Below are 23,380 nucleotides of genomic sequence, written 5' to 3' on the forward strand. Positions count from 1 at the left end.
GAAGACCACCAGCTTGTAGGAAGCCATGTCAAAATTCTGAGGATTATGCTAATGAATGAATGGTTTTCAGAGAGAAAAGTGGAACAGGCAGCCCATCTATCTGACAGAGGTCCTGGGATAGTCTTTCAGAGTGATGTTTACTAGGGGAAAGCCTAAGATTTTTTTCTTTGAGAATCAAAATAATAATGCCAGGAGGAAGTTTAAGGCTTTCAGAGTTCATCCTATTGCTTGCACAGAAAAGGAATCAGAAGACCAGAATAATTCTTGTCTGATCTGTTTGAGGTAGCACCTATTCGGTAGTTAAGGAAAGACTGGAACACAGGTCTTCTGTCTTCTTGCCAGCATTCTGGAGTTTTGAAACCATAAATACTTCATCAGAGAGGACTTTATCCTTTATGTTCAGGTCTGTCTCACACTATTCAGCTTACTTGCAGAGAAACAGACATTGATTCCTGAAAGTCCAAGAGGCAACAATATATATATACAGTAGAAAAAAAACAAAACCAAAAACAAACAAACAGAAAAACCCAACAACGCAACAACTCCTTTTTTTTTTGTTTTGCGGTGCTGGGGATTGAACCCAGGGCCTTATGCATGCAAGGCAAGCACTCTACCAACTGAGCTATATCCCCAGCCCACAACAACTCCTTTTAAACTGTTTGGGACAGATTCTTCCTGCTCCAGACCCACAAATGCAGCTCTGGTGCCTGCAAAGTCGGGCCAATTCACCTCCACCTTAGTTAGGGGAGAAAACATTTACCGAGCACCTACTAGCTGTCAGACGCTGCCACACACGTGATCTCGGGCGATGTAGCTCCTTTGCAAGGTGTGGTATAATACACTTGTCATGCAGCCTGTGTGTGGGCATTCCCCTCCTCGCGTCCTCCAAGACCTTTACACGAAGCAATGGAAAATGGCCACGACACATGGAGACTAGTCATTTTTTCGATGTGGCGGGTAATTTTTGCACGGACAAAGTCAACCTCTAGGGAACCTAACAGACACTCCGCGAGGTCACTGAGGAAATCCTTCGCTAGCCTTTCGGGGACTCCGCAGTCCCCGCCGACACCTAGCCAGCGGGTCCCGCCCCTCGGGGAGACCCTTCTGCGTCACTGTGACGACCTAGTCCCACGCAGGTGTCCCCCTCCTCAAAAGGCCGCCCATTGTCCTCCCACCCCTCGCATTCCCTTTCCTCACCCTTGGCCGCCTCGCCACAGCCTGCTGCACGCGCTCGTTCACTGCCCGCAGTGCGAACCCAACTCCCAGCTCTGCGGACATGCTGCCAGCTCTCAACATTCCCCGGGGACCTACGCCGAATCCCAGACCCTCGGAACCCAGCGGCTGAGACCACCTTCCGGTCCCGCCCAGCTCCCTCCCTGAGACCCAATCAGCGCTCTCCACCGAATAGCCTTACCCAATCGACACGCGGCAGCGCGGGGCGTGCACGAGGCGCACTGCCCGCCTCTGGTGGCGGCCATCTTGGGGAGGTCGCTCGCGGGCCTGGCTGGAGAAACTTGAAGGGGTTCGAGGTGCCGCAGCCGCGGGGGACCGAGGCGTTCGGCTGGACTCCTAGGGCCACCCGGGCTGAGCCTTCTCCTTCCTGCCGCTCCTTACCTCCAAGGGACTTCTCAGTCTAACCCTGTTTTCAGGGTCCTTTTCCCTTAAAATGCGTTACAACGGGTTTGCCCGTTTCTATAAATTAAAAAATTTAAGCGAAATGATCAGGATTAGGAACTGCTAGAGCAGAGTATAGTTTTTAATATGTTGGATGGTTTTAGTGAGGAACCCTTAATAGATACAAAAGAACTCTCTGAAGACATGGCATGATTCAAATGTATGATTCTTTTTGGCATCCTATAGACCAGTGCTTTCCTAGAGAAATATGCGGTTCACATAGAAATTAAACATTTCTCATGGGTTCATTAAAAAAAAAAAAAAAAAAAAATTCTATGTTTATTTAACCCAGTATATCTAAAGTAAGATTTCAACGTGCAGTCAATGAAAAACCAGTGAAGCAGGGTGCAGTGGTGCAAACCCATAATCCCAGCGACACCAAAGGCTAAAACAGGAGGATCCCAAATTAGAGGTCAGCCTCTGTAATTTATTGAGACCCTGTCTTAAAGATTAATAAGGGTTGGGGCTGTAGCTCAGTAGTAGAGTGCCCCTAGATTCAATCCCCAGTACTGCAAAAAACAAAAGAGCTGCTTTAACTCTTAAAAAAAAAATTGTAGTTAGTATTTGAAATCCAGTGTGTAGTTTTGACTTAAGCCTGCTTCAGTGGTCAGGGGCCACATAGGCTAGTGGTACTTGTCCCATTTGTCAAAGGAGAGCACAGGCGGGTTTAGGCCAACAAGAATGAGCTCAGCAACAGTCCAGTTCTTGAGTCTCCTGTTTGTCCAGCTCTGTGGCAAATAGGGTCCTAAATTCTGTGAGCTAGATAAACACCACACAGTAGAAAGAGATTGATTTTATGGAAAGTGCATTTGACTGCAATTACTATTGCGAGTCTCAATTCAGTTTAATGATGTGATGCTATTATGTTGGAGAAAGGGCTAAAGTTTGTTCTTTAGCCCTTTATTAGGTGGTTCTTTTGTCTTGTAACTGGGCTCACTCAGAACCTTCTGGAAAGAAGGGGCAATATTCTCACTCTCTTACACTTTTTTACACCAGACTCCAAGAAGGGAGATGGAGTTTTACATATCCTGCTCTGGGAAAATAGCTTTGGGCAGAACCTTACATCCTTGCAATGATGTAAGGTCATTTTTCATAGTACACATGACTGGATTATCTATAAACTGGAATTACTGAAGACATTAGGAGTAATTGTATTCAAGTAAAATGACTCTAGATTTAATACATTTTTACTCCAAAGGGGTAAACATTAAAAAGTGACAGAATAGCCCTTCATGGAATAAGCCTAATAGATGTTTGTTGCAGAGGCACAAAATTGGAAGTGATAGGAGGAACAAAGGGAATGGTGATAAAGGGATGTATAAAGGAAGGATAGATGAGCATAAAATACCTTTAAAGAAATACGCTATTTGGAAAGCATTTTAAAAACCATAAATATGCCAGGTACAGTGACACATACTTGTAATCCCGCCTCGGAGGCTGAGGCAGGAGGATCACAAGTTTGAGGCCAGCCTTAGCAATTTAGGGAGGCCCTAAGTACCTTAGTAAGACTCTGTCTCAGAATGAAAAAAAGGGCTGGGGGTGTAGTTCAGTGGTAAAGCAACCCTGGGTTCAGTCCCCAGCACCAAAAAAACCAAACCAAAAAAAACCCATAGAAACTTCATAGATCTGGGGAATATCTAATGGTGATAGTAATCTAAGTGATAGGTTACTATGATGACAAGTAGTCTGTCTCTCCTTCCTTCCTTCTTATACTGGGGATTGAACCCATGAGTTTTATCAGTGAACTACATTCCCTGCCCTTATTTTATTTTTCAGACAGAGTCTCAGTTCTCAGTAAGTTGTTGAGGCTGTCCTCAAACTTGAAATCCTCCTGCCTCAGTTTCCAAATTCCTAGGATTTCAGATGTACACCACTGGTCAGGTTGTATCTTCACTTAATAGATGAGGTCTCTTTCTTTTGTGAATTACTAGGCAGGGTCATCCTCCACCTTCTTATCTATTCAGTATTTGTTGAGGCATTTCTCTGTAAAGGAAACTTGCAGAGACCAGGATGAGTTGAGGCTTTACTGTAGATTTATTTCTAACATGCTTTTCATCTCTAACACTCTATGATCTTATGAAAAGGGAAGCAGAAAAAGGTAATGATCCTAGTCCTATTAACACTTCACATTCCAGCTTCTTTACAGTTTAAAACTATTTAGTTTAGCTTTTGATTTTTTTTTTTTAAATTTTTGCAGTACTGGGGATTTTTAAGGGGCATTTTACCACTGAGTTAAATCCCAGCCCTTTTTATTTACTATTTTGAAACAGGAACTTACTGAATTGTTGGGGCTGACCTTATGATCTTCCTGCCTCAGCCTCCTGATTTATTGGGATTACAGGCATGCACCACTGCATCCTGCTTCTTATTTCCTTTTTTAGTTTCTTCTTCAGTTGGTTGGATATCAACAATCTAATTTAACCTTTTATTTCAAGGATTTTTATAATCCTTGAAAAATACAAGTCCAGAATTATTTCAGTACCAGTAATTGTCTTTAAATACTTTCCATAATTTGCAGAGACAAAGGAGAAAACAGATTAGAAAAAAATAAAAGGAATAAATTTTTTTTCTTTCTTTTTTGAGGTGCTGGGGATTGAATCTAGTGTTTTGAGCATGCTAAGCAAGTACTCTATCACTGGGCAGCACCTCCAGTCCTTTGTTTTACCTGAGCTATATCCCTAGCACTTTCTTTTAAGTTTTATTTTAAGATAGGATCTTGCTACATTGCCCAAGTTGACCTTGAACTTGAACTCCTGACTTGTCCTTTGGAGTGGCTGGAATTACAGGTATGTGCCATCATGCCTGGCTTCAGAGGTACAGATTTTATGAATAATCTAAATTTTAGTATACTTACCATAAATGTTTTAAAAACATTCACCTCTATAGTCCAAGGTCCTGTTTATAAGAGAAACATGAATTTTAAAGTTACTTTCCTGATCCTATAGTAATTCTTTTGAGTGGCAGGGGGTGGGGGCATTATAAAGATAATAGAAAATTATTGTTGCTTAGTTATTTGACTTTGAAGAGAATGGAATCATAATGCCCATGTCCCACTTTAAATGAATTCAGGCAAAGTAGCCTATGACAGTAATTCCTGCACAAACATGCTGTCATTTGGCTTTTGAAATGTCAATATAGGTTGTAGAACCCTAGACCTGTGGAGGACTTCAGAAATCATCTTTTCACATAGAAAGAATGGCATTTAAACCCATCCCAGAGCATAGAATCTTCCCAATTTCTGAAGACTATCAGAAGAAAATGTTATCCATGCTAATTCCTAGACTTAATTATTTTCTATTTTGCGGGTAACTACTTATTCCCAAACTTCAAATTTGGGAACTTTAGCCAGACATATGTAAATCCTTTTAGAACACTCCGACAGGTGCCGTGGTGTATGCACATCTGTGATCCCAGCTACTTGGAGGTTGAGGTAAGCAGATGGCAAATTCAAGGCTATCCTGGACCATTTAGTGAGAACTTGTCTCCCAAATAAAAAATAAAAAGACCTGGGATGTACCTCAGTGGTAGAGAGCCTTAGTTTAATCCCCAGTACCCCACCCCCAACAACAACAAAGCCCAGTGAGATTGTTAAATTTCCCTTTTCTGGAATCAACTGGTGAGTTTACTTTTTGGAGAGTCACCCTTATCCCCACCACCCCAGTGCTGGGGGTTGAACCTAAGGCTTCAGGAATGCGGGTCAAGCACTCTACTCCTGAGCCACATCCGTAGCCTTGAGCTTTGGCTTCCCCACCCCTCACTTGGTTTTAACATTGTTTTCTTCTTAGACTTTCAAGTTTCTATTCATTCATTCAGTGCTGGGGACTGAACACCCAGGGTCCTTGTACATGGTGGGCAAGTGCTGCCACTGAGCTACATCCCCAGCCCTGTTTCTTTTAATTGGAGCCCAGAACCACACAATTCCTCTCAGAAGGGTCAAACCAGCTTATTTTCTGCATACTCTATTTCCACGGAGGTATGTATTCTCAATACTGTGTTTGCTGCCAGACATGTTCCCTTCTTTCTCTATGTGCTATAGTTGTAATCTCATTTTTTTAAAAAAACATTTGACTTTCTACTTGGTGGCATCCGCTTACTAGTTATGTGCTTCTAGTTTGTTTTCCCAGAGGACTAAAAATAGCTTTTTTTTTTTTTTTTGAAAACTTACACATGCTAGGAACAATGCTAAAATCCTCCATATGGATTATTTCTTATAGTTCACTGACCCATTTTATAATGAAGACAGAGGCTTAGAGAGTTTAAAAAACTTACTAAGACCACACGCCTAGGAAGTGGTAGGGCCGGGATATGAACCTTAGCAGTCTAACTCCAGGAGTGGTACTCTTATCTTACTCATTCAATTCCAAATTGATATTATTTATTTATTGGGCTTTGAACCAATAAAGTCTGGACGCACCATTAAAAAAAACTGAGAAAGCCTGGAGTAGTGTTGTTAGATTTAACAAATAAAAACAAAGGGCTCCCAGTTAAATGGGAATTTCAGATAAAAAACATAAAATATACTTTTAAAAAATACAAAATTTGGGATATACTTACATTAAAAATTGTTTGAAATTCACATTTAACTGACCACCCTGTATTTAATCTGGCAACACCAGGCTAGGCAGCTTGCCAGAGCAGAGCCTGGGACTTCCCCACAGAATTGATATCAAAATGCATTTTGGGTCAATTGAAATATTTCTTCTCTTGGAGCAGAACTTCAGTGGTGTATTAATTCTTTAAAATGACAAATCTTTATAACACCTGCCAAGAATTATGCCATGTTCACAAATAACTTTAAGTTGTTTGTTTCCGTGTTGATAATGGGGATTGATTTTCATCTGAACATATTTTAAGGTACAAATTAACTCACTAGCCAGGGATATTTTATTTCTTTATATCACCTATCTTAGTATTAGCTATCACTTTAATAAAAAAGTAAACACAAAGACTCATTTTATTTAGACAGACTGAAAATAAAACTAAGACATCAAATCACGAGGCCTTTTGTGTTGTCCAAAACAATTCCTCCAGCTATCGACCCAAGGCAATTAATCCAGCAGTATCATTAATAGAATGATTAATATAACAAGAATTATTTCTCAGTAACAAAGGGGATCATTAAACCCTTGGGGCTCTTTGAAAAATTACTTTGACTATTCAATCACCAGCCTGCACAAAAGCAGAGATAAAAAAGGAATGGAAATACAAACACAAATGATTGGCTATTACATCTTTTATAAGGAAACAATAAAAACAGTAGCTAGAACCATATTGAACAGAACCAAGAAGTAGTGGTTAAGTTTACAGACATGAAGTTGCCATTCGCCAAGATACACTTTATCCTCTAACTTGACAAGTCAGTAAATATGACCAAATGACTTTCACTACTCTTTAAATGGTAAAGTGATCAGTGTTAATGAAACAGACCCATAGAAACTGCCAAAGATCATTTATAAAACATCTCCTTTTTTTTTGAATTAATACATTGCTAAGCTTCAGTGATTCTGTCTTTCTCAACTTAATATGAATACAGATCCCTCCAAATCTATTTTATTTTAGTTATATAAAAATTAACAAACTTTGGCTTTCTTACAAACATTCTGTCCTTATATTTAAAAAAGTGATTAAAAGCAGTACTGAATATGAATCACTTCTGTAAAGTTTTAATGAGAAACATTTCACTAAGGTGCTATTCCTTGGAAAATCCTACAAAAACTGAATTTTATAAACAGTTACTTATTTTGATAGAAGTTCCACTTATAAATAGCAGCCATTACTTCACTGCCTACAACACTGCAGGCTATCACATTTTATGTTTAGAATTCAAATGTTTGAAGATTTTCTATTAAGTGTTAAAACAACAAAGATGGATTAGTTATCCCAGGCTAAAGGAGACAGCTGACTTCCATGATTTTACTGCTCAGACAGGTACCCACAACCACTGGATTTATGCTAATGAGCATGATAACGTTTACATTTTTTGTTAAAGAGGAAGCAACGTTAACCTGGTGGAAGGCAGTTGCAGCAGGACTTACTGAGGCTCTTTTGTGGTCAAGGGACAAAGTATCACAGGATGTTGGTACAGGAGAGACTTTCGAGTTAAAACAAACCTGAGGAAAGTGTGCTATTCAGAGGCTGAGATAACCCTGCTCCTGATCTACTGTGGCAAAATGGTGTTTTCTGAGACCCACGTGGAAGAATTCAAAGTAGAACAGACATACATGTGAAGGGGATGCTGGCCGAGTCACGCTGCTCCTAATAAGTGACTAACAGCATTGAATGGGAGGAGGATGAATGCATTCTAATAATGGGGGAGAGAGACCTGCAAGTAAGAAATCTTGAGAACATTAAAATTCATCCCAACTGGGAAACATTTTGCTGCCTGAACAAGCACGATGAGGACTGTGGTTTGAGAATTCTCAGGGCCAGGAATGAGAGCAGAGAAGGGCAACATTTGAAGTAAGGGGAGGTAATACTTTGCATCTTTCTTTCTAGGCAGGCTCAAAATTTCTTGACAAGTCTGGTGCTATTTAGGAGCAAGCTAGCCTGAGTTCTAGGACCATTTGGTAAAACAGAAGCTTGCGTGAGGGATCACAAAAGAGGTGGGATTGGTGCCAGAGTATCATTGATAGTATTCACAGATAGAAGAGAGGTACAGTGAAATTCTTGTTTTTGCTTTTTTCTATGGGTGGGGGCAGCTAATAACAAGACCAAATCCTAAGCCAGAGCTGATCATGGTCACTCAGCATTCTAATATGCTTACAAATTAACTCCAGATAGCTGCTCTTCACTTAAAAATTCTGTATACCACTCATGGGCTACACAGGGTGGATTCCCTACCCCCAACCTTGGTTCTAGGACATAAGAAAAATCTTTCTTTCATGTTTGCTCTCCCCTATCCTGAATCTTCCAGTGTGACTCATAATTTTCCTAACTAGGAATGAAGAAAACACTTTGAACAGATTTTGATGTAGACAGGTACTCAGCCCAGGAATATGGGCATGAACTTTGACATATAGCCACACAGCTGTCTTTGGAGAGTTAACATTCAGCCTAACCTCTGTGTGGCTGCCTGGGAGCCCTGGATCTAAAAACATAAGCCACTTATAGAAGAGACTCCCTTTATCATCATGTCAGATAAATGCCCAACAGACATTAGGACTTCAGAAATCCCTTGGCTGACCCTTATTCCTCCTTCATACATGGTATCAGAGCTCTTCAATGTAGAATCCCCACAATAATAAAGACACTTGATTTCAAGGTACATACATAATCTGCCAAGCAGTTACTACAGTGGCTAATAGTAAATGATACCACTTCAGCAACTAGTAAGACACTTGAGTTGTTTGTTTCTGTCCTCTTGATGCTGAATGGAGCCAACAGGGAGATTGAGAAGAAAAAAACCAAATCACGGATTAAGTGAAAAGTTTCTAAAAGAATGTGTGGTGGTAACCAAGCCCTGACTCTGGAAATGTAGTCAGAAACCACCATTCTGAGCCGTAGGGCAAGGAGCATAGCATATAGAAAAATTTGCAAAACCTAGCACCAGTTCTTCCTTTAGAGGGCTCAAAAAGCTTGCTTCTAAAATAACCCATACATGCACTGACAAAAATGCCATGGAAGCCAAACATTTTCTGCAGCTGTTTTTCCACTGGCAAATGTACAAGTGCATGTTTGTTCAGTGGTAAGCCTCCCCACAGACATCTCCCGCCTTGGAGATGGGGGTGCAAATGGTGGACTGCATTTTCCCAAATAAGGGAAATCAAATCACCTGGAGGCAAGAGCCTACACTTCTCCCATCTCTTAGCGATACAATCCCTAATTAAGTCAGCTTCAAAGGGACTAAATTGGTGCCTGCAGGTCAGAGGGCAAACCCATGGTTTATAATCTTGTCACAAGTCATATATAACCTACTTACCTGAATAAAACCCCAAATCATCAATCCCCACCCTCCCTTTCCAGGAAGGGGAGCAGATTTAAATCCTTTTCTTCTTTTTCACCATAGTAACTTGAAGAGTCAAAGAAGGTAGTGTGGGAGGAAGGAGCATTGTTTCATCTTAAAAAATAAAGATCTGTAGAAGTGTCATCTGAGGTTGTATAAAATTTTTTTTCAGTTCTCCTGTGTGGTTGCCTCCAGAGGCTCATCTTCTAAGCCAAAGCTCAGCTTGTCACCTAGCCCCTCAAACTGCTTGCTAAGACTGCCTGCAGAGTCCATGAACATGTTAGGGATGTCTTTGCCAAAGTAAATCTTGCTGTTGGAAGCGATGGCCTTATATTTCATCAGCTGTAGATATTCTGGAGTCAGTTTCAGCTGTGACAAAAAAAAATAAAGACTTAGGTGGAACTATATTGGAGAAAATTTTTGGTGGCACCCCTTCAATTTTCATATGCAAAGAGCCTGTCAAAGAAATATGCCCCTTTCTATTTTCCATGGGCTCCCTGTTTATATTAGTAACAGGGGAACCATTTCTTTTAAGATGAAGTAATCTAAGCTCTTCAAGACAGAGTGGTAAGAGTTTTAGACATTTCCATGTTTAACACAAAAAATTAAATTTCTATTAAGAACTACTATCAAAGGAAAATACCTGACCTACATAAAACTGGAGCTCTCAGTTCTAGCCCCAATGGGGTCTGGGTGGTGATGATCATTTAATACCAGGTACTACCAAGCAATTTAAACCCAAACCCAAAGACATGTCTTCATCAGGCTGTGTTGGGCCTTTACCTTATTTGCTTCAGCTGTTTTCAAAGCAGTGTAGCATTCAGCATCAGCCTTTGCCTTCTCCCGGGCCAGAAACGCAGCATCTGAGGGGAAGGAATGCAGGGAACTGGATGAAGTGCAAATACTGGGTTTTGCAGGAAGTGCACAGTCTATCAGAAGACTATGTTCTGGGGACTGGGGATGTAGCTCAGTGACAGAGCACCTGCTTAACATGTGCAAAGCCCTGGGTTTGATTTCTAGCACTGGGAGGTTGTGGGGACCTGTTGTGGTCCCTGCCCCTATAACTTTTCCTCTGCCTCTATGCCTCTGTGACCTTGGGGAGATAGTCCCCCCTCCCCTTTTTCTTCTCTCTCTCTCTGGATTCTTGTGGCATTTTTTCCATATTGTCCTAGCTGGTGTAAGGATCAACCAAAGATGAAAAAGTGCTTTGAAAGCATCTACCTAGGATGGGATTAGTTATGAGCAAGTCTCTTGCTGTGTGCAAATCATACATGTTAACAGCATAATCTAAAAAAGCACAGCTACCCAGAGACACTTCCTGTTTCCACAGGCTTTCTTCTTTTGTAGCTCTACATCTATGGAGCAAAGCAGTGGATCCCTGCCTTAAGCGCCAGTTCCAGAGCTCTCCTGCTACTTGGCAAAAGCAAGTGAAGTCCAAAGAAGGCTCTGAATATGGCCAGTGGGTGCTTCACCCTAAAACTGAATACAGTAAACACAAAATCATTCCTCTCCAAAATCATTTCATTTTTCTTTCTTTTTTTAATTTGTTCTTTTTAGTTGTACATGACAGTAGAATGTATTTTGACACAGCATACATACATGGAGTGTAACTTCCCATTCTTGTGGTTGTACATGATGTGGAGTTACACTGGTCGTGTATTCATATATGAACATAGGAAAGTTATATCCAATACATTCTTCTGTCTTTCCCATTCCCATCCTCCTTTTTATTTCTATCAATTATTTAAAAATGTTTCTAACTGGGGCAGTGGCTCATGCCAGTAATACCACTGACTTGGCAGGCTGAGGTAGGAGGATTTGAAGTTCTAGGCTAGCCTGAACATATTAGCAAGACACTGTCTCAAATTAAAAAAAAAGAGGGGAGGGCCTAAGGATATGGTTTAGTGGTAAAGTGCCTGTGGATTCAAACCCCAGTACTGGGGAAAAAAAGCTTCTAATTAACAGTGATTAGGCTGGCACAATTCTAAGAAAGAATTACATGCAGTGGTCAAGACTAACACCTGTTCGGATTCTGATCTATTTAATCCCACTATACAAGTGATATACCTCCCTTCCTGGCTGAGACTAGCTTTCTGTCAAGCTGAAGCAAAATTTTTGATGTGTACCCCCTTGCCCTGGGAATGAGGCCAGCCACATGTAATATTTGTAGCAAAACACCTGGGGAGAAAGGTTAGTCTGTGGGGGTCTTACTGCATGCCTTCAGCATGACCCTGGGGTGAAGGAACCTGCAGTCTTGCTGGAGTTCTGGTTACTATGGGACAATTCAATTGGCCTTAGCACGGATAACAGGTATATGTAAGAAAAATAGGTTGTTTAGATGAGTACAGTGGCACATGCCAGTAATATCAGCTTCTTGTGGCTCTGAGGCAGGAGCATCACAAATTCAAAGTCAGTCATAAAATAAAAAAATAAAATATAAAATAAAATAATAAAATGAAATAAAATAAAAAGAGCTGGGGATGTGGCTCAGTGGTACAGTACCCCTGGATTCAATCCCAAATCCCAGTACTGAGGAAAAACAAACAAAATAAAACGAAACTTCTATTTTGCTAAGAGATTCTGAACAAGGAGCTACTGATCTGTGAAATCCTAACTGGCTCCTCAATAGGCCCTTTCAAAGCCTTATAGGTTCCATAATGAACATAACTGAACATAACACTTTGTAGCCTTCAGTCGTCCTAAGAATCCATTTTTGTCCTGAAATTTGCTTGATAGAGATATCACATGAAGTAAAAGATGCGTAGTGGGACAAAGGTGAGGATTTGGGAGCAGGAACTGAAGGTGAATGATATTCAGAAAAACTAGCAAAGATAATACTTCTTTTTAGCTTCAATGTTTTGGTTTTGAATTTTTTTTTTTTTTTTTTTTTTTGTGGTGTGGGGTTTTGGGGATTGAACCCAGGGGTACTCTACTACTGAGCTACATTCCCAGCCCTCTTTATTTTTGTTTTGAAATAGGGTCTAAGTTGCAGGGCTGCCCTCAAACTTGTGATACTTCTGCCTCAGCCTCCTGAGTACTTGGGATTATAGGCATATGCCACTGTGACAGTCTTTAAAAAAAAAATGTTTTCTTCAAAGTCAACTTATTATCTGCTTAGACCTTGAGAGCAGACTTAAAGACAAAAAAAAAATGGCATGAACTGACTTTAGAGGAGTGGGTGGCTGAGGCAAGGGGGACCAGCTGCTGTTCTGGCCCAGCTTCTAAGTTTACTCCCAATGCTTGGAGACCCCTGCTAGATTGTGAACTCCAAAACAGCAGAGGCAGTGATTTCCCTTTTCTTTATGCTTCATAAAATGCCTGGCACACAAAGACACTCAACCAGCATTTGCTGAATGAATGATGCTCTCTGAAGTAGCTGGATGCTAGCCTGTCTGAAATTTCCAAGCATGAGTGAGTCTAAATGCAGAGTAAAACACATGTTTTAGAGAGATCATGACATCCTAGAAAGAGATTAAAAAGCAAAGGAAACAATTCTCCCACCCACTTGCCATAAAGTAGAGGTTGAGCAAAACTCAAGTATCAATGTCCCTTCTGCTCACCTTCGATTTCTGAGATCTTCTTTTCAGTCTCCTTCTCCATCACCTTCTGCCCATAGGTGATTTCTGCAACCTGAGCTACTTTTTCAGCCTCTATAAATGAAGTTGAGAAAAGACTTATAGCTCTGACACTTCAAGTTTGACTAATTTCACCTTCTATCTGATCTGAGTGCCCTGATATGTGACAGTGGTATGCTCAGATGGAGAGCTGCTTTCCCCAAAGGGCACCTGTGATAGGCACATAGGGGCAGAGATGGAATGAGGAGTGAGCATAATAGCACATCATCAGTGCGAGAGAGTAACTAAGAAGACCCTGGTCCCAGGGAGGAGAGCCATTTCTTTGAGGAAGGTGAGGAACAAGTCCTGACTTTTCTTCTAAGTCACAGGTCTACTTCTTCCCAAAAGAATATTTTAAGGAATAAGTTTTACCTGACGCTTCATTTTAGTTAGTAGTTGGATTGGTTGTTGATAATGCAATATAGTGATTAGTTTCTGGAGTTGAACCCCAGTCCCATCTCTTACTTGCCACAAGACTGTGAACATGTTATTCAACCTCTCTCTGCTTCAGTTCAGTCAAATAAGGCCAATTATGGTAGCTAATTCACAGGACAGTTGTGAGGACTCAGTTCCTTCACATATGAAGTGCTTAGAGAAGGACATGACTTAATAGTAAGTACTCATTGTTAGCCATTATTATTATGAATTATGATTAATAGGAAGGGCTCTTCCATTTACAAAATAGGTAGAAACTCAAAACTCATTACCCTGGCCATGATCTGACAGTTTCTGGCTTCTGGGGCCTGAATGTCACTCTGGCATGGTAGAAACGTTTTGGAAGACTATGTAGTCTATTCATGCCTGGGTCTTCCCTGTATCTTCCCATCGTCCCCAGCCCTTCTGCCCTGAAAGGGGGATCACAGAACCACATTCAGACCAATGAGGGCCTTCTTCCGCTCTGTCTCAGCCTCCTTCTCCACCACCTTCTGTTTCTGGGCTGCAATAAGAAGCTTTGTCTTCTCACTTTCCCTGAGGGGGAAAAATATGCAGCTGTGAGGCTGTAATGGAAAAGCCTCTGCAGAACTTCACTGCCCCCTGGAGAAGCCAAACTCTTCCAGTGAGGAGAGGCACACTATGATTTTTTGCTGGATATTCAGTAGCCACGGTAAAAGCTGATCTGTTGCAGATAGTGGCTCTTTCTCTTCCAAGCTAACTCATTTATGGGAAATTATATATAATGTTAACATCTGGGCATGGTGGTGCATGACTGTAGCTGCAGCTGTACAGCAGAGGCAGAAGGACTATTAAGCCCAGGATTTTAAGCCTAGCCTGATCCCATCTCAAAACAAAATGTAAATAAAAACATAATGGACTTCTAATAAAATATACCTGCTATTCACATATTCATCTTTCCCTCCTATCTCCACCTCTGGCATGGGCCACTGAACATGAAGAAGGCTCCAGGCCTTTAAAAGTATCCTGCTCTACAAGGCTCCTTCTGTGGCTCTCAGTTAAGGAGCCCCTATGAGGGCAGTGACATGCCTGTGCAATCTTACAGTGCACAGCCTATAATAAATGCTCAAGAAAGGAAATAAACGAAAAGCCTGGCACAGCTTTGGTTAACTCTGGGATGGGATGAGGTGGGAGGCGGCAGAGTGTGGCAGTCAGTGTAGGCCTAGGGCATACTCACATTAACTCGTAGTTCCTGCGGATTGCCTCAGGTATATTGGGCTTTGTCACCCGCACAGCCTGGAGAAAGATACAAATAGCAAGTGATTGGAAAGTGAGGGTGGTAAGGGATATAAACTCCTACAGAGCCTAGATATTTCTTCATAAAAAGGACATTCCTTGGGAGAGAGGATAAAATTTCAGAGAGAGGGTATTCTCCCACTGTGGCAATGCTTACTTGGATGACAAGCCCAGGGGCCATTGAGGTCAGGTCCTGTTGCAAAGCCAGTTTGAGATTTTCATCAATCTGGTCTGGAATCAATGACACACAAAAAGGAAATGTTATACTTTCTAGATTGGGGAGGGTGGGATGGTAGTAAAGTACAAGTAGAAACAGAGGCTCAAGAAGAGAAGTAAAAGGTCTTCCCAAAGGGGTTGGGGAATATAGCTCAGCTAGTAGAGTGCTTGCCTATCAAGCACAAAGGCCTGGGTTCAATCCACAGCACTGCAAAAAAAAAAAAAAAAAAAAAAAAAAAAAAAAAAAATCTTCCCAACAGTATGGTACTACAAAGCCCAGAAACCTCAGGATATCCTGTAAGACTTTAAAAAATTTTTTCTTTTTGCAGCAGCGAGTGGTGATATAAGCTTGTAATCCCAGCTACCTGGGAGGATGAGGCAGGAGGATCACTAGTTCAAGGCTAGCCTTAGAAACTTAGCAAGACCCTGTCTCAAAATTAGGGGCGGGGGGGGGGGGGGGAAGGGCTGGGGATATACCTCAGTGGTAGAACGTAGCTGGGTTCAATCCCCAGTACTGCCAACAAAAACAAAAACAAAAATTTTTTTTTTGGCAGTACTGGAGATTGAATCCAGAGCCTTGTACATGTTGCTAGGCAAGTGCCACAGTCATTTATCAGACTAAGTTATATCTGAATTAAGGCAGAAACCTGTTGCCCTGGGTTAGTAACTTATTGGGGAAGTCTAGAAGAACTATTTTGCAAAGCATTTCAGTAGTATAGTAAGTTGCTTAAATACTATAGTGATACTGATAAATTCTAATTAAATTACATTACTAAGTAAACACAAGAGGTTCTTTAGGTAAAGTTCTGAACAAGTATTAGAAAATATTTTTATAAAATGAACAAAGAAGATGCATCATAGTAAGAAGTGATAAAAATTATATAGAGTCATGTTTAAAGATGAGGCTGAGAGTCTTGAGGAGGGTGAAATGTAGTTCAAGGAACATTAGAGATATGAATTTCTCCTTTATGAATGTACACAGATTCCAAGCAAAACACTGCTTGCCAGTAAGACTGAAATTCAGAAAGGAAAAAGTATCAAAGCAAATACATTTTCCCAGTTCTTCTGTGTAAAAGCCACACTTCACTTCACTTACAGTTTATCTGTAAGACAGTAAAAAGTATTTGAATACAAGACGATTTAGTATTTTAATTTTCTCTTCAGGGACAGTAGAAATCCTTTGTCTTTTGTTATTTCAAATGCTCTGAAATGTTCATTGAAGGCACTATACTAAAACAATGGCTAGGGAGAAAATTAATATTTCATAAACTTCTATTAGTTTGAGGTTAAAAAAAATCAATAGCAAATTTGCCAACTTTTTTTCTTGAAGGCACAATGATTTCAAAAGCCACAAAAGAAGGCAAACCTTAAAAAATGAATTTACATTCAGTTTTCCACTGAAGAAAAGTGATTCTAATGATTTCCTAAATCTTAGACAAGGCAAAGGCTATTTGTTTAAGCAAATGGTCACAGGCAATATAAATGATTCCTCCTTCTGTCCATTAATAAAAAAAACATTTCGGGCTTGGGTTGTAGCTCAGGGGTAGGGTACTTGCCTAGCATACAGGAGGCTTCTGATTCCATCTCTGGCACCATAAAACAAAACAAAAATAAAAACAAAAATTCCCAGAACTCACTTGGGTCTTTTTATGTGGGTTAAAGGGAAAAATCATCTTCCAGTGTTAGTATCAAGAAAAGTTCATTTACTTTTAATATTGGCTACTTAAAAACTTCTAGAAGCAAGTTTAAACAGAATACCACAAAGGAGCTGTAACAATTACTGAAATGTCTCTTTCCTTTGCTGCTAAAGTCAGATGGGTTTCCTTTGATCAGGTAAAAAGGACAAAAGGTGTCAACTTAGGTATGTGTATCCTTTTTGTTTAACTGTTTTCCTGTTCATCTCTATAGGGACAGAGTGGCAGGGGGAAAAAAAAAAGCAAAACATAAAGGTTCTAAGAACTGTGAAATGTTATAATTCTGGTTTCACTTTTAGAATTATAGAACCACAGTATTTTCCTCACCCATCCCTGTGGGCCCTTTACCTGGTGTGAAGCAGTATGCAGAGAATAATGAAGTGACAGCCAGGAGATAAAGGTTCTAGTTTCAGCTCTGCTACCAACTAGCAATTAGCTTATAACTTCCTCACTTTGAGTCTCAGTACACTTATCTTAAAATGAGGATGTTGGGTGGATAACATCTAAGGTTCTTTTACAATCTTCATTACAGAATGATATTTTAGGGAAAGAGAGAATACATTTCTATTCCAGTCCTCTGATTCTAGTCAAAAGTGAATACGCTATTCCACTATTTTCTTGTTCTCAAAGCTTGACCCCTCTAAGGATCTTCTTTCATTGATGATAACATTTTCCAGGAACTCCATTGATTACCAGTTCCCAAACACTATCCATCTTATCTTGTGGGTAGCCAGGATAGGCAGTGGGGTGATATAGGGCTACTAAACCCTGGCATGATCATGGAAAGGGGACTTTCTTACCAAACAGCTCAATGTAGACCTCTTGAAGCGTATGTACACTGCAGAACTGGTTCAGCTCATGGTGGATTTTGTTGAAGATGAGGGCCTTGTCATAGTCGGCAGTATAGTTCTTCACTATATCATACACTGGGTCAGGGAGGAGAGGGCTCAGTATAAGAAAATGCAAGACTCCAAACTTCTCAAACTTTTTCAGACACAGCAGCTGTCCCTTTCTGAGAAACCGAGACAAACAGATGTGAGGCAATTAGGCCAGTGGGGAGGGTATACCGGAAGACATACCTGCATTTGGTACCAGGAAGTTCACCACTTCAATTCTGTCAAAGTAGATCATCACACCACCACTATTGGAGAAAGAGGGACAAAGAAGTCACTAATAAGTTCTGGAATAGTGTATAACCTCCTAAGGTGATAGCATAAGACGTGTGACAGGCAGAAAAGGAACAGAAACATTTGTGGAACATTAGAAGGCATCTTGGATTTCCAAACAGGAGATCTGCAGAGTTCCTATCAACAACCTGATCTCAGAGAAATCAACCTAAAAATACCTTCACAAGAACCAGTGAGACTTTTGGGGTGTTAGTAAGAAAAGACTAGTTCATATCTTTTGAATCAGCAATGCCTTCTGATGAAAGGAATCGATTGCAGGGAGAAGACTAAAGAAGGTAAAGAAGTTTTTAGAACACACAAGTTCACTGCGGAATTTCCTGGTGTTTCTCACTTGGGCTTTGCCATCATTTTAGTTCAGCCCTCCCTTATGCCCTCAAACATTCATTATAAAAATTATTCTAGCCCCTCCTAAACCTTGGATCTTCTCTACTACACCCCATAACGTGGTCAAGTCAGAAAAGTGGGGCAGGAATATGATAAAACCATACATGATAAAAACAACTGAGTGTCACTCTCTTACTGCAGCCAGTTGGAAAGTCCTTTCTCTTACTTATTGGAGCTTAGCTTTTTTTTTGCAGTGCTAGGGATCGAACCCAGGGCCTAGGCAAACACTCTACCAACTGAACTATACCCCCAGCCCAGAGCTTTACTCTGGGTATTTTACCTGGTTCCACAAGGTACATTCTTCACCTCATCTGTCTGGAGTGTGGTCTGGGAACAGAGGAACATCAAATACTTTAAGTTGGGTAGTGACAAACAATGTAATTTACTATTTGGAAACCCAAATGCCCTTGCCCTTGACTACTTGTTTGGGTTAAGCTTTGCCTTTGTTAAACATGGATAACTCACCTAATCCCCTTTTACAGAGTGTGCTTCTAAACCAGGTAAGGGTACCTTCCCTACCTTCACTGTAAGGGAACCACATCTGAACAGGCAGAGGAATAATGGTTTAGTGAAAAAGACCCTGGATTAGGAGTCTTAAGCTGTGTATTTACTTCTAGCTCTTATATTTACTAGTTTGAAAACAGCAAATTCCTTATTTAACCTGTCTCAGACTTCAGTACCTGCTCAGTTGATCCTTAGGATTATTGCCAGACTCAAATGAGATAATATACTTGAATACATTTTTAAAACCATAAAAGGAAAATGACTATGAGGTATTCTAGGACATTTTGCTGGATCAGTTGAAAAGTTATTTTTTTTTCCTGATTTTTCTTATATGGACATATCAGAGATGTTTAGTCTATCTTAGCCAGGCTGAGAGCAGTCACATCTAACCATTTTTTTTTTTTTCTATTAGTATTGGGCATTGAACCCAGGGGCACTTTATCACTGAACTACATCCCTAGTCCTCTTTATTTTGAGACAGGGTCTGGCTAAGTAGATGGGGCTGGCCTTGAACTTGTAACCCTCTTGCCTCAAACTCCCAAATAGCTGGGATTACTGGTGTGCTGGGCATTCTACAATTAATATTACACTTACTTCAGATGTTATTACCCCTCACCCAATCCAACTTCCCTCTTCCCCCTAAAAAGTTATTTCACATTTCTGAAGTTTAAATAAGAACCAGCAAAATTACCATGCTTTATTGCTTTATTTCCATCTATCATGGTAAAACACAGGCATACATATATATTAGACTTTTCTTGTATATTTTCAGAAGATTCTTCTTTGGTTTTGTCTTGAAGAAATAATTTCCATATAGGGCTAATGGTCCAAGGCAAGGCAATGATGATTCTATTCAGCTACTTCAATAATCAAGTAAAGCTCCAAGAGCCTGTGTTTGCGTGCTTGTTATGTGTTTATGATACTTAAATCATTCTCTGAAAAGGCATTTTACTCATCCAATGGCTCAATAATTTCAAATCATATTATTATCAACAATCCAAATTTGTAGTCATCCAACCATACCACACAAGCCAAGTGTACCTGCACAGACTTATATGATGTGATGAAAGGGAGCATGAGATGGAAACCAGGGCCGCTGGTAGAAGTCAGCAGGGCACCGCCTCTGCAGAGGGAGAGAGAGGCAGGTTCAGTGTAGCAACAGGATCTATTACATTAAGACCACGTGGGCTAACTTTCTCTTCAGTCCTATAAACATTTAATATAGAGTGACACGTGCTGGAGCCACATCCACAGATCCTTTTCTTCTTCTCATCTTAACACGAGGAAGCTGATAGTAAAACACCAGGCTTTCTTTTGCATTAAGAAAAACAGGCATACTGGTGAAGTGAAATTAAGACAGTAAACCGGGTGCAGTGGTGCACACCTTTAATCCCAGGGACTCTGGAGGCTGAGACAGGACTGCAAGTTTTAGGCTAGCCTCAGCAACTTAGTGAAACCTTGTCTCAAAAAAAAAAAAAAAAAAAAAAAAAAGCTGGGGATGTAGCTGTATCTCAGAGGTAAAGTGCCCCTGTGTTAGAGAGCCAATACCAAAAAAAAAAAAAAAAAAAAAAAAAAAAAAAAAAAAAAAAAGGATAGCAGAATCCCTGGCTATTTTCAAGATAAGAGAGGAAGTCCTTTTTTTACTTGATCATTATCTGTTGAGCTTGTGGCAATCCATTTGGGCACTTAAATGAAGTGATACATCAATTAATTGGGAAGTTCAGTGACATGGTCAACCAAAAGAATAATCTTATGTACACTCTATAAGTCATTAAATATATTTTTCTGGCAATAGAGTTACCTTCCTAATCAAGTTGTTTGTAATGATAACCTGTTTTGGGAAGCGGGGGCCTGTGGATTAAATCTAGGGCCTTCTGTATGCTACGCATGCACTCTACCACTTAGCTACATCCCTAGACTCAGAGTTTTAGAACTTGCTATTGACAATCCAGAAATAAGCATCATAGGGCATATAAAAGGGGTTCATAAAGACAAAAGCAAAAGCCTTGGTCATGGAGGTTACTGAAAGGAAAGCAACGCAAGATTTATAAGTGTTTCTTTGCTTTACATTGTGAAGTCAAATTTAATAAAAAAAAGTAACATAAACAATGATACAATTTTAAGAACCATTATCTTAAGGTTTGCCTTGATTGATACAGATCAACTTGCAGAACACTTTGTTTTCCCCAAAATGTTCATTGTAAAAAAGACTCCCAAATTAGCAGAGTAGGCTATCTTCTCAAGTTGCCATCAAGAACTGGGACTCAGATGGCTTTTCTAGAGGTAACCTGGTAGTGTGGAGCCAAGCCTCCCAGAAGTATGTATGAGACAATAATATTTCAGGGATTATCTGCAAGGAGTGCTGGTTTTGTTTCTGAGTCTATATACACGTTTATCCATCGCCAATATTAAGGGAAATTTTAAATATACATACAAGTACACTCATATCCACACATTCCCTTTCTCAAGGTCACTGACACAAAAAGCCCAATCTAAAAACATTACCCTAGTCAATAAAATATAAACTTAGCAGAGTCTGCTATAGTAACTAGGAAAGGGAACCACTTAACAGGAGGTTGAAAAGATTCTACCTGTCTCTGCCTTACCTGTAATATACCCCAATGTGTCCCTCTTCTATCTTGTGCACAGCTGAGAAGAGAGAAGCACAAAAGAAACTGGAAGCCACCGCCACAACTGCTCCCAACTGAGCCATCAGTGAACCTTTATCCTAGGGAAAAGATGTGGGAAAATGTGTGTGGCCAGACATGCAGAAGAAAAGCCATGCCAGTGAGTACTTCACCAAGTGCGGCTCCCTGAAAGTGACTCATATGCAGCCTGCTGTAGTGGGAACATAAGGCTACATCTACAACTCATTTCATCCATGCTCTCAGTCAACATTCCCATTCCCTAATAGTAGATTATGTTCACCACTGTGAAGAGGCAATGGCTCCAGATACACTCCTTGCCCAAGTAAGAACCAGTGCCAATTGTGCAGGGTTCGGAACACAGCCTTAACTTCCTGTGAACACAAATGTGCTGTTACTGGAGCCACTCACACTAGTAAAGGGAAGGGAGGCAGCTGCAGTACGCTGGCCCAAATTACAGGGGATGTCAAATGACAGGCAGTTGTGGCTATGTAATTCTGGTCAGAGCCTCCCAGTTCTAATTGCCTGCCTTTTCAAAGGAAACCATTATTCAGACGCTACAGACAGAGGCAGCAAGCAGCAAAGTTCCAAGGTGGGATTCTCTGTCCTTTCATCCATTTTCCCAGTTATTCCTTTGGACCTAAACGGGATAGGGTTGTCATCTGAAGCCACACTCCCTTGCCCATATCCTTTGCACCCAAGCCGGTGGTTAGGAGAAACCGAGACTGCCCAGGATGGGAGATTGCGGGCTCCTGGGTCTAACCGTGTTCAGGCAACTGGATGTGAAAGAGCTGGCATCCAGAAACTCAGTTCCTGAACCTTGAATGACCTGAAAAAACGTACGGTGACTGACAGCAATGTTTAGTCGGGTGTGCCAGGGCCCAGCAGCACAAGGCGAGGATTCTACCTCCCGGGTCTAACACACCTGGGACGCAGATGTCTGAGGCGCTTATTTTACCCTGGCCGCCTCTAGCTACCGAGCTGTAGTTGCGTCCTTTCTGCAAATGCCCTTCCCTCCCCGAAGTCGCCTCCGCTCTACCTCGCGCCCCTTCCCCGCTCTCCTCTGAGAGAGGGTCGCGCGTCCTAAGGGCTCCAAAAGCCTCCGCTCGGTCCCTCCTGGGGTTCGTGGGCAGGGAAGAGACAGAAAGGATTTTCTTTCTCGCTCCCGAATGGGTCGGCTGAGGGAGAAAGGCGGCTAAGGCCAGAGCTCCGGAGGACCAAGGCTGAGCTCGGGCCAGGAGCCGCATCGAGGCCCGGTGCGCGAACTAAGGGGCGGGGGCCGCGTACCAGGCTGTCCCTCCAGGCGCTCCGTACTCGTCCGAACCCCTGTGCAACTGCAGAAACCGCCACACCCCTCAGCACGCTGCTTCCTTCCGGGCCCGTCGCTCTGATGACGCCATCAGTTCCCGCGAGAAGACCACACCTCCTTACCTCAACCTGGTTTGTCCGCTCCGCCCCTCGATCGCCTAGTAGTCAGTGTTCGTGGACGGCCGCCAGGGAGCGCTCGCGATTCGGTCTGGGCGGCTCGGGACCCGTGTAGGATTTCTGGGCGGGGATGGAGTGGAGAGCTGGGTGGTGTCTGGCGAGTAGAGAGTGAATGGCAGAACGCGCGTGGCCGCGGGTATCACTTTCCCAGGTTTTGACTTTGGAGATTGCTCCGGATTCCCCTCCACGTTAGGTCCAAACTGTTTTTTTTTCTTCTTCCGGAGAAGGTACTAGCGAGTCGCAATGTTGTAGTCCTCTGCCCACGCTTTCCCGTAGCACCGCTGAATGAAACAATCTTTGAAATGTGTAGATTATAGCACAGTGACGTAATCAGCAATCCCTACTT

At 41.4% G+C, this 23,380-nt stretch overlaps 2 protein-coding genes across 5 annotated transcripts in view; both read right to left on the reverse strand.

Moving 5' to 3' along the window:
• PLPBP (pyridoxal phosphate binding protein) overlaps positions 1-1,361 on the reverse strand; it is a gene marked incomplete at its 3' end in the record, with an annotated part of 68,079 nt that extends 66,718 nt beyond the window's left edge. For 2 of the 3 annotated variants that reach the window (XM_079140655.1, XM_079140656.1), the window contains exon 1: positions 1,198-1,354. In XM_079140655.1, coding sequence (XP_078996781.1) covers positions 1,198-1,296 — 99 coding nt within the window. In that variant the 5' untranslated portion in view covers positions 1,297-1,354. Of the gene's footprint in view, positions 1-1,197 lie in introns of all 3 variants that reach the window. The other variant, XM_079140657.1, reaches the window with a different exon arrangement.
• A 5,531-nt stretch (positions 1,362-6,892) lies between these two features.
• Positions 6,893-22,940, reverse strand: LOC306661604 (erlin-2). 2 transcript variants are annotated; one of them, XM_079140650.1, is made up of 12 exons: positions 22,837-22,940; positions 21,511-21,632; positions 19,946-20,027; positions 18,681-18,727; positions 17,909-17,970; positions 17,630-17,755; positions 15,077-15,150; positions 14,861-14,919; positions 14,108-14,199; positions 13,177-13,266; positions 10,400-10,479; positions 6,893-9,985 (listed from the first exon to the last, which is right to left on the reverse strand). In XM_079140650.1, the coding sequence occupies exons 2-12, from the start codon at positions 21,615-21,617 to the stop codon at positions 9,785-9,787; spliced, it is 1,020 nt and encodes a 339-aa protein (XP_078996776.1). In that variant the 5' UTR covers positions 21,618-21,632; positions 22,837-22,940; the 3' UTR covers positions 6,893-9,784. The 2 variants fall into 2 exon arrangements, with proteins under 2 accessions (XP_078996776.1, XP_078996777.1); XM_079140651.1 differs by lacking the exon at positions 22,837-22,940 and adding an exon at positions 22,589-22,738.
• Between the last annotated feature and the right edge of the window lie 440 nt (positions 22,941-23,380).

The sequence above is a fragment of the Sciurus vulgaris genome (assembly GCF_902686455.1).
Source record: "Sciurus vulgaris genome assembly, chromosome: 5".
In the NCBI taxonomy this organism is placed as follows: Eukaryota; Metazoa; Chordata; class Mammalia; order Rodentia; family Sciuridae; genus Sciurus; species Sciurus vulgaris.